At 39.6% G+C, this 11927-nt stretch overlaps 1 protein-coding gene across 2 annotated transcripts; it reads right to left on the minus strand.

The window, feature by feature from the left end:
* Positions 1–194: 194 nt before the first annotated feature.
* On the minus strand, positions 195–6551 carry LOC139424284 (zinc finger protein 431-like). 2 transcript variants are annotated; one of them, XM_071175980.1, is made up of 3 exons: positions 5967–6551; positions 5798–5903; positions 195–1522 (listed from the first exon to the last, which is right to left on the minus strand). In XM_071175980.1, the coding sequence occupies exons 1-3, from the start codon at positions 6318–6320 to the stop codon at positions 195–197; spliced, it is 1788 nt and encodes a 595-aa protein (XP_071032081.1). In that variant the 5' UTR covers positions 6321–6551. The 2 variants fall into 2 exon arrangements, with proteins under 2 accessions (XP_071032081.1, XP_071032080.1); XM_071175979.1 differs by having other exon boundaries at positions 195–1519; positions 5798–6551.
* Between the last annotated feature and the right edge of the window lie 5376 nt (positions 6552–11927).

Consider the following 11927-nt stretch of genomic DNA (forward strand, 5'->3'; position numbering starts at 1 on the left):
GCAACAATGTGTTAGGGTGCAGACAGGTAATAGGCGTAGTAGTTTATGAAATGCAGTTCATCACAGAACAGAGCATCAACCTGGAGAAGTTACAACAGCTCACCCCAAATTCTGCCACTCTCTTCTCTCGTGTGATTTTCAGGTCTTTCTGACCAGGAAAATGTCTTTCCACACTGAGAACACTGGAAAGGATTCTATCCCGTGTGTGTTCCTTCATGCCTTTTCAGGCTCGCTAACTGGGTAAAACTCTTTCCACATTGGGAGCATTGGAAAGGCTTCTCTCCTGTGTGTGACATTTCATGCGTTTTCAGGTTCCCAGAGGTTCTAAAACCCTTTTCACACTTGGAGCAGTGGAAAGGCTTCTCTCCTGTGTGTGTCATCTCATGCGTTTTCAAGTTCCCTAACTGGGTAAAACTTTTTACACAGTGGGAGCAGTGAAAAGGCTTCTCTCCTGTGTGTGTCATCTCATGCATTTTCAGGTTCCCTAAATGGGTAAAACTCTTTCCACACAGAGAGCATTGGAATGGTTGTTCTCCTGTGTGTATTTTCTCATGATCTTTAAGATGCCCTGAGTGTCTAAAATCCTTTCCACACTGGGAGCATTGATACGGCTTCTCTCCAGTGTGTGTTCTTTCATGCACTTTTAGATGCCCTGAGTATCTGAAACCCTTTCCACACTGGGAACAGTGATGAGGCTTCTCCCCTGTATGTTTTCTTTCATGATATTTCAGCTGCCCTATCTGGCTAAAAGTCTTTCCACACTCAGAGCATTGGAATGGCTTCTCTCCTGTGTGTATCCTCTTATGCTCTTTCAGATGCGATGACTGGATAAAACTCTTTCCACACTGAGAACATTGGAAAGGCTTCTCTCCTGTGTGTTTTCTCTTATGCTCTTTCAGGTGCAATGACTGGATAAATCTCTTTCCACAGTGAGAGCATTGATATGGCTTCTCTCCAGTGTGTGTTCTTTCATGCACTTTTAGATGCCCTGAGTGTCCAAAACCCTTTCCACACTGGGAGCATTGATACGGCTTCTCTCCAGTGTGTGTTCTTTCATGCACTTTAAGATGCCATGAGTGTCCAAAACCCTTTCCACATTGGGAGCATTGATATGGCTTCTCTCCCGTGTGTGTTCTTTCATGCACTTTTAGATGCCCTGAGTGTCTAAAACTCTTTCCACAATGGGAGCAGTGATAAGGCTTCTCGCCTGTGTGTGTCATCTCATGTGTTTTCAAATTCCCTAACTGGGTAAACCTTTTTCCACACTGGGAGCAGTGGAAAGGCTTCTCTCCTGTGTGTGTCATCTCATGCGTTTTCAGGTTCCCTACATTTGTAAAACTCTTTCCACACTGGGAACATTGGAATGGCTGTTCTCCTGTGTGTATTCTCTCATGTTCTTTCAAATGCGATGACTGAATAAATCTCTTTCCACACTGGGAACAGTGGTATGGTCTTGCTGGTTTGGTCGTCTCTGGGTCTGGACTCTTCCCACGGTCAGGGTGAGAGTCTGGTCTCTCTCCTGCTAAAAAGACAAACAGAGTATTTGCTTAAACAGAAAGATCTGAATGAAACTTCTACATGATAAAACACTTTCTACGAGGTTTAATCTAGACAAGATCCCTCAATAAAATGCATCATCTTCAAGACCCTGGTGCTTGGTTTTCGGAACAGCAGGAGGAACTCTTCCTCCCTTCCTTCAGGCTATGATGGACGCAAGAGATTAGCTGAACAACTTCTATATTTAAGAGTTGTATTAAACAAATATATCCACAGGGAGACTGAAACGACTCTTCTGCAAGGTTTGTAACAATCTGCCACCCTCGTGAGCGGAGGGCAAACCTAAATACTTAGGCCTTAACAGTTCCTTGTTTCATCCTTCCCTGGGTTAAAACATTAAATCAAGGCTGCCTTGAGGGGGGTTGAATAGACGTTACATTTGAGTCACTTCAGGACACCCATGGGTTGATGTACCAATCACTAAGACCTGCTTTATGGTGACCTCCGACCTTAGAGAGGGTAACTAGGAGGTCAAAATCCAATAGGGGATTATCATCAGAATAGGGTTCTTAACAACCCAATCAGAAAACTCTGTTCTGCCACCTCTGGTCTCTTGGCCCTCCCACCCCTAATGGAGGTCAGCTCCCGATCAACCCAGTCAAAGCTCTTCTCTGTCCTGGCACCCCATTGGTGGAGCAAGCTTCCCCTGATGTCAGAACAGCAGAATCCCTCCCCATCTTCTGAAAACATCTGAAACCCTACCTCTTTAAAGAGTATCTGAAATAAACCCCATGTCCCCTCCTTTGCTTACACTGATTTTGCTGATAACTACGTTGTTGAGGGAAAATGTATTTGTTATGATTGTGATATCTTGTTGTCTCACCTAGCTATCTTAATAATATGAATGTAGTATTGTAAGTCTCTCTGGATCAGAGCGTCTGCTAAATGACTCAGTACTGTAAGTCTCTCTAGATAAGTGAATCTGCTAAATGACTCAGTACTGTAAGTCTCTCTGGATCAGAGCGTCTGCTAAATGACTCAGTACTGTAAGTCTCCCTGGATATGAGCGTCTGCTAAATGACTCAGTACTGTAAGTCTCTCTGGATAAGAGTCTGCTAAATGACTCAGTACTGTAAGTCTCTGGATCAGAGAGTCTGCTAAATGACTCAGTACTGTAAGTCTCTGGATCAGAGAGTCTGCTAAATGACTCAGTACTGTAAGTCTCTGGATCAGAGAGTCTGCTAAATGACTCAGTACTGTAAGTCTCTCTGGATCAGAGTGTCTGCTAAATGACTCAGTACTGTAAGTCTCTGGATCAGAGAGTCTGCTAAATGACTCAGTACTGTAAGTCTCTGGATCAGAGAGTCTGCTAAATGACTCGGTACTGTAAGTCTCTGGATCAGAGAGTCTGCTAAATGACTCAGTACTGTAAGTCTCTGGATCAGAGAGTCTGCTAAATGACTCAGTACTGTAGTCTCTCTGGATCAGAGTGTCTGCTAAATGACTCAGTACTGTAAGTCTCTGGATCAGAGAGTCTGCTAAATGACTCACTACTGTAGTGTCTCTGGATCAGAGAGTCTGCTAAATGACTCAGTACTGTAAGTCTCTGGATCAGAGAGTCTGCTAAATGACTCAGTACTGTAAGTCTCTGGATCAGAGAGTCTGCTAAATGACTCAGTACTGTAAGTCTCTGGATCAGAGAGTCTGCTAAATGACTCAGTACTGTAAGTCTCTGGATCAGAGAGTCTGCTAAATGACTCAGTACTGTAAGTCTCTGGATCAGAGAGTCTGCTAAATGACTCAGTACTGTAAGTCTCTGGATCAGAGAGTCTGCTAAATGACTCAGTACTGTAAGTCTCTGGATCAGAGAGTCTGCTAAATGACTCAGTACTGTAAGTCTCTGGATCAGAGAGTCTGCTAAATGACTCAGTACTGTAAGTCTCTGGATCAGAGAGTCTGCTAAATGACTCAGTACTGTAAGTCTCTGGATCAGAGTCTGCTATATGACTCAGTACTGTAAGTCTCTGGATCAGAGAGTCTGCTAAATGACTCAGTACCGTAAATCTCTGGATCAGAGTCTGCTAAATGCCTGAAATGTAAATATTGACCAGCAGAGTGCTTCATCACAGAGTGGCTGTAGTGTTAAAGTGATAACGTCTGAGAAGACAGTGTTTGAAAGTTATATTGACACAGTTGTTCCGTCTCTGTCTATATATCGTGCCAATATATCCTCCAAACGCCATCTTCGTGGGCATTATCACTTTATTACAACGGGATACCGACATATCGAAATAATGATTGACATATTTTCATTAAAATATTTATTTTAATGAATGTATTCATTCTGTTTAATCCTTCCATGAGATATAATCCCGACACAAATCTATGGCTGCTAGACAAGCAGAATGGTCATTCATTCTATCGGTTAAATTGCCGGGAGACGCGACACACTTCTTTTGTCTATCTATGGATGCAACGCGGTCGCTCATTTGTGATGTTTCTTATCCCTCGCTTGCGAGCTAGCCAACTATGGCTAGCACGGTCACGTCAAACAGAATGAGCACAAAGTAGCTGCGTTTGCTTACGATGTTTTCTTGTGACATTTATTTGTTTACATCCATAACAATAAGCTAATGATGCGTGATTTTGCCTGGCATAGAACATGTGCTCTCTCGTCAGGACACTGTTCGGAGGAGCTAGCCAACACGGATAACACGGATAACATGGGTAACACAACCCCTTCAAACTGAAGCTGGAAAGACTGTTGAACACATTGGAAAGGATCTTCGACGATCACATAAAACATTTTAGAAAAAAGTCTCAGCGCTGTTTTCCTCATGAGGTGAGGTATTGAAAGGTACTGAAAATATGGGATTTAATCATTTATCTTTCTCCGAACAATTGTATTAGACCTATCATTTCCCATTTTTTTTTAGCACACAATATAGCTCAATATCTGTATTTATTTTACAATCTTTTTTTACTCATCTTCATCAAGTCAATCATTTCGGACCCCATTGTATATCTGAACATATAAACAGCAGATTCCTAGTGAGCACACCGACAAACCTTTTCAAAAACTGATTAAGGGGAAAATCACGTTTCATTGGATTGAAAAACATTTGCGATATCAACTCTTCTCTTCAAATCTTATTTGGTAGTCAGGAGGACCATATTAACAAATATGTACAATGAGGTTTGATAGAATGGCGCACCTGGGAGGATTTTAGGAGTGAGAATATATGAGGTCTGATGGAATGATCCATCTGGGGGGGGATTTTAGGAGTGAGAATATATGAGGATTGATGAAATGATCCACCTGGGGGGATTTTAGGAGTGAGAATATATGAGGTCTGATGGAACGATCCACCTGGGGGGATTTTAGGAGTGAGAATATATGAGGTCTGATGGAACGATCCACCTGGGGGGATTTTAGGAGTGAGAATATATGAGGTCTGATGGAATGATCCACCTGGGGGGATTTTAGGAGTGAGAATATATGAGGTCTGATGGAACGATCCACCTGGGGGGATTTTAGGAGTGAGAATATATGAGGTCTGATGGAATGATCCACCTGGGGGGATTTTAGGAGTGAGAATATATGAGGTCTGATGGAATGATCCACCTTTAGGAGTGAGAATATATGCTAATTTTGAATGCGAATTCATCAATGAACTTGTGGGATTTTTTTATTTTACCTTTATTTAACTAGGCAAATCAGTTAAATAACAAATTCTTATTTTCAATGACGGCCTAGGTTAGGGGCAGAACGACAGGGGCTTGTCAGCTCGGGGATTTGAACTTGCAACCTTCCGGTTACGAGTCCAACGTTCTAACCACTAGGCCACCCTTCCTGGGCTGTATGGTGGAGTGGCTGAATCCGAATAGTCAAAAAGATGCAGCATTTCTCCTTACCTAACCTGTAGATTATGGTTCTAATAATCTAGCCACTAAGGAACCTTCCTTTGGGGTACTCTGATCCAGCCAAAGTGTCTGTCTGTCACACAGAGTGTGTTTGTTAATGCTTAAATAAACGTTTTTTTTTTGTTGTTGCTTCGTGACCCACAAATTGAGGTATTGCACATTTCTCCTTTAATATGGATGTGACCATTTGAAAGCACAATCTCTGGGACACCAATCACACTGTTTAATTAAACGCCGAACACTGTTCTCTCGTACTGAACGCACCCCCGAATAACATATTCAAGTGTAAAACGTCAGTAGAACGCCTCTTATTAAAAATCATACATTAGTTGAACAATGGCAAAGTTTGTGCTCCTGTTTTTGAGATAGTACTCACTAGTGTTAATCAGATCTCCAGTCTCCTCTTCGTCTTTCATTCCAAAAGGTCCTTTCTCTTCTTTCCCTATAAAATACTCTTCTTCTTCTTTCAATGTGACAGCATCCTCTTCCTCTCTAAAAGGTTCTTCTTTCACTATAACAGCCTCCTCTTCTTCTTTCACTTTAACAGCCTCCTCTTCCTCCTTTTTCATTCTGAAAGCTTCTACCTCCTCCTCTTCCACTGTGACAGCCTCTATCCCATCTTCGTGTTTCACTCCTAAAGGCTCTTTCTCGTATTTCACGGTAACATCCTCCTCTTCTTTCAATGTGATAGCCTCCTCTTCCTCCTTTTTCATTCTGAAAGCTTCTACCTCCTCTCCTTCCACTGTGACAGCCTCTATCCCCTCTTCCTCTTTCACTCCAAAAGGCTCTTTCTCGTTTTTCACTTCCTCGTCTTCTTTCACGACAATGTACAGATCTTCTTTCTCCGTCCATCCGACCTCTTCTTCTTTAGCAGGGAGGGAGTAGCTTAGTGAGCTCATGGTCGAGCGAGGATAGCGGACTCAACTTCACTCCTAGATCGGGGATGAAAGCTAGCTAGAATTAGCGACGTGCCTAGTACTGGGCTAAGCATCAATCTTAACGAATTAGTAAATCTAACAAGCTATTTTACAATTTAACTAGGAGATATGCAAAGAAAAATGCGTTAAAAACACAGATTAATATACACAAATACGGACAAAGAAGCTTGAATTTTGTCGGTTTTATGTTGACGAGTAAGATACGGAACTGGCTGCATCAGTAGCCGAGTTGTTGTTGCAGAAGCGTTCCGTCCACTAGATTATACGTCACACAAGGAGCATCACCTGAAATACTTAAGTCGCCATCTGCTGACTGGAGTTGGCAAAGCAGTTATTCACTAAAAAAAGAAAACCCTAACAAATCATTTGAAAAATGAACAAATACGTTTTCTCTTACCCCTTACAGCCAAGATTTTCCTCTACACAAGATAAGATCATGACTTTATCATGCCCACTGGGAAATTCTGTATGCGGCTCTATGTACATAATACACATAACAAGCATACAAATGACGTCAATACAACTGCAGACAATAAATATGATCATATAAACATAGTCACTTTAACCATATCTACCTCAGTCAGCCCGACTAACCTGTGCCTGTATGTAGCCTCGCTACTGTTTTATGACAAATAAACTTTGAACTTTCTTTCCAGTGTTGTTACGAACCCCTTTGGGGGGGGGGGGTTACGAGACCCATAACCCGTAATTCTTTTAAACTACGGGAAAGGGGATGTGATTGGGTAAGGGAAAAAGAGCAGGTGTGTCTTTTGATTGGTGACTGATGAGTGACACCTTTGACTAGGGCAGAAGGAAAGAAAACAAAATACACACACAGGAAGGATACTTGTATCCGTAACTATTGTAGACAGGCCTGCTGGACCCACTAGTGATTATCATTCAGCCTTATTGTACCCCTGGACCCACTAGTGATTATCATTCAGCCTTATTGTACCCCTGGACCCACTAGTGATTATCATTCAGCCTTATTGTACCCCTGGACCCACTAGTGATTATCATTCAGCCTTATTGTACCCCTGGACCCACTAGTGATTATCATTCAGCCTTATTGTACCCCTGGACCCACTAGTGATTATCATTCAGCCTTATTGACACTGGACCCACTAGTGATTATCATTCAGCCTTATTGACACTGGACCCACTAGTGATTACCATTCAGCCTTATTGACACTGGACCCACTAGTGATTATCATTCAGCCTTATTGTGCTGCTGAACTCACTAGTGATTATCATTCAGCCTTGTTGACACTGGACCCACTAGTGATTATCATTCAGCCTTATTGTGCTGCTGAACCCACTAGTGATTATCATTCAGCCTTATTGACACTGGACCCACTAGTGATTATCATTCAGCCTTATTGTGCTGCTGAACCCACTAGTGATTATCATTCAGCCTTATTGTGCTGCTGAACTCACTAGTGATTATCATTCAGCCTTATTGACACTGGACCCACTAGTGAGTATCATTCAGCCTTATTGTGCTGCTGAACTCACTAGTGATTATCATTCAGCCTTATTGTGCTGCTGAACTCACTAGTGATTATCATTCAGCCTTATTGTGCTGCTGAACTCACTAGTGATTATCATTCAGCCTTATTGACACTGGGATAAGGGATTGTTTGGTTGTGTTCCTGTTATATCCTTGCCCAATTTTTCTAAAGTTATCTGCTAGGATTTCCCCTATCGGATAGGATTAAATGTTTTCAAAAACTGAAACATGAGATTCTGATCCTCTGTATAGGGATAAGGATTTGATAATCCAATCTCACCTTTAATCAGGATTAAATGTGTTTTTTTGCGTTTTACAAAGACACTTTATTAGGATCAGTCGGACGGTCAGATGGGTCCAGTCGGCCAGCCAACCAGATGGGTCCAGTCGGACAGCCAACCAGATGGGTCCAGTCGGCCAGCCAACCAGATGGGTCCAGTCGGCCAGCCAACCAGATGGGTCCAGTCGGCCAGCCAACCAGATGGGTCCAGTCGGACGGTCAGATACCAATACATTTCTATGGAGCTAAGGTGAGGAGGTTTAGAAAACATTCTTAAATCTGAAAACCAAAGGATCATTGTGTTAATTTGACTCCAGTATGTGTAGATATATGGTCAGGTATGTTTAGATATATGGTCAGGTATGTTTAGATATATGGTCAGGTATGTTTAGATATATGGTCAGGTATGTTTAGATATATGGTCAGGTATGTTTAGATATATGGTCAGGTATGTGTAGATATATGGTCAGGTATGTTTAGATATAGATATATGGTCAGGTATGTGTAGATATATGGTCAGGTATGTTTAGATATATGGTCAGGTATGTGTAGATATATGGTCAGGTATGTGTAGATATATGGTCAGGTATGTGTAGATATATGGTCAGGTATGTTTAGATATATGGTCAGGTATGTTTAGATATATGGTCAGGTATGTTTAGATATATGGTCAGGTATGTTTAGATATATGGTCAGGTATGTTTAGATATATGGTCAGGTATGTGTAGATATATGGTCAGGTATGTGTAGATATATGGTCAGGTATGTTTAGATATATGGTCAGGTATGTGTAGATATATGGTCAGGTATGTTTAGATATATGGCCAGGTATGTGTAGATATATGGTCAGGTATGTGTAGATATATGGTCAGGTATGTTTAGATATAGATATATGGTCAGGTATGTGTAGATATATGGTCAGGTATGTGTAGATATATGGTCAGGTATGTTTAGATATATGGTCAGGTATGTTTAGATATATGGTCAGGTATGTGTAGATATAGATATATGGTCAGGTATGTGTAGATATATGGTCAGGTATGTGTAGATATATGGTCAGGTATGTGTAGATATATGGTCAGGTATGTTTAGATATATGGTCAGGTATGTATAGATATAGATATATGGTCAGGTATGTTTAGATATATGGTCAGGTATGTGTAGATATATGGTCAGGTATGTTTAGATATATGGTCAGGTATGTGTAGATATAGATATATGGTCAGGTATGTTTAGATATATGGTCAGGTATGTTTAGATATATGGTCAGGTATGTGTAGATATAGATATATGGTCAGGTATGTGTAGATATAGATATATGGTCAGGTATGTATAGATATATGGTCAGGTATGTTTAGATATATGGTCAGGTATGTATAGATATATGGTCAGGTATGTGTAGATATAGATATATGGTCAGGTATGTGTAGATATAGATATATGGTCAGGTATGTATAGATATATGGTCAGGTATGTTTAGATATATGGTCAGGTATGTTTAGATATATGGTCAGGTATGTTTAGATATATGGTCAGGTATGTTTAGATATATGGTCAGGTATGTTTAGATATATGGTCAGGTATGTTTAGATATATGGTCAGGTATGTGTAGATATATGGTCAGGTATGTGTAGATATATGGTCAGGTATGTATAGATATAGATATATGGTCAGGTATGTGTAGATATATGGTCAGGTATGTTTAGATATATGGTCAGGTATGTTTAGATATATGGTCAGGTATGTGTAGATATATGGTCAGGTATGTTTAGATATATGGTCAGGTATGTGTAGATATAGATATATGGTCAGGTATGTTTAGAAATATGGTCAGGTATGTATAGATATAGATATATGGTCAGGTATGTGTAGATATATGGTCAGGTATGTTTAGATATATGGTCAGGTATGTTTAGATATATGGTCAGGTATGTTTAGAAATATGGTCAGGTATGTGTAGATATATGGTCAGGTATGTTTAGATATATGGTCAGGTATGTATAGATATAGATATATGGTCAGGTATGTATAGATATAGATATATGGTCAGGTATGTTTAGATATATGGTCAGGTATGTGTAGATATATGGTCAGGTATGTTTAGATATATGGTCAGGTATGTTTAGAAATATGGTCAGGTATGTGTAGATATATGGTCAGGTATGTGTAGATATATGGTCAGGTATGTGTAGATATATGGTCAGGTATGTTTAGATATATGGTCAGGTATGTGTAGATATATGGTCAGGTATGTGTAGATATAGATATATGGTCAGGTATGTTTAGATATATGGTCAGGTATGTTTAGATATATGGTCAGGTATGTTTAGATATAGATATATGGTCAGGTATGTGTAGATATATGGTCAGGTATGTTTAGATATATGGTCAGGTATGTGTAGATATATGGTCAGGTATGTTTAGATATATGGTCAGGTATGTGTAGATATATGGTCAGGTATGTTTAGATATATGGTCAGGTATGTTTAGATATATGGTCAGGTATGTATAGATATAGATATATGGTCAGGTATGTTTAGATATAGATATATGGTCAGGTATGTGTAGATATATGGTCAGGTATGTTTAGATATATGGTCAGGTATGTGCAGATATATGGTCAGGTATGTGTAGATATATGGTCAGGTATGTGTAGATATATGGTCAGGTATGTTTAGATATATGGTCAGGTATGTTTAGATATATGGTCAGGTATGTGTAGATATATGGTCAGGTATGTTTAGATATATGGTCAGGTATGTTTAGATATATGGTCAGGTATGTTTAGATATATGGTCAGGTATGTATAGATATAGATATATGGTCAGGTATGTGTAGATATAGATATATGGTCAGGTATGTGTAGATATATGGTCAGGTATGTTTAGATATTTGGTCAGGTATGTGTAGATATATGGTCAGGTATGTGTAGATATATGGTCAGGTATGTTTAGATATATGGTCAGGTATGTGTAGATATATGGTCAGGTATGTGTAGATATATGGTCAGGTATGTTTAGATATATGGTCAGGTATGTGTAGATATATGGTCAGGTATGTGTAGATATATGGTCAGGTATGTGTAGATATATGGTCAGGTATGTATAGATATAGATATATGGTCAGGTATGTATAGATATAGATATATGGTCAGGTATGTGTAGATATATGGTCAGGTATGTTTAGATATATGGTCAGGTATGTTTAGATATATGGTCAGGTATGTGTAGATATATGGTCAGGTATGTTTAGATATATGGTCAGGTATGTGTAGATATATGGTCAGGTATGTTTAGATATATGGTCAGGTATGTTTAGATATATGGTCAGGTATGTTTAGATATATGGTCAGGTATGTTTAGATATATGGTCAGGTATGTGTAGATATATGTCAGGTATGTGTAGATATATGTCAGGTATGTGTAGATATATGGTCAGGTATGTGTAAATATATGGTCAGGTATGTTTAGATATATGGTCAGGTATGTGTAGATATAGATATATGGTCAGGTATGTGTAGATATATGGTCAGGTATGTTTAGATATATGGTCAGGTATGTTTAGATATATGGTCAGGTATGTTTAGATATATGGTCAGGTATGTGTAGATATATGGTCAGGTATGTGTAGATATAGATATATGGTCAGGTATGTGTAGATATATGGTCAGGTATGTTTAGATATTTGGTATTTGTTATATTGAGACGTGTCAGATAAATGCATATACTGATTATAAATCATATGTAGGCTCTATTATTTATAATCAATCTTCATTCAT

This window comes from Oncorhynchus clarkii, chromosome 13 (assembly GCF_045791955.1).
Source record: "Oncorhynchus clarkii lewisi isolate Uvic-CL-2024 chromosome 13, UVic_Ocla_1.0, whole genome shotgun sequence".
NCBI lineage: Eukaryota > Metazoa > Chordata > Actinopteri > Salmoniformes > Salmonidae > Oncorhynchus > Oncorhynchus clarkii.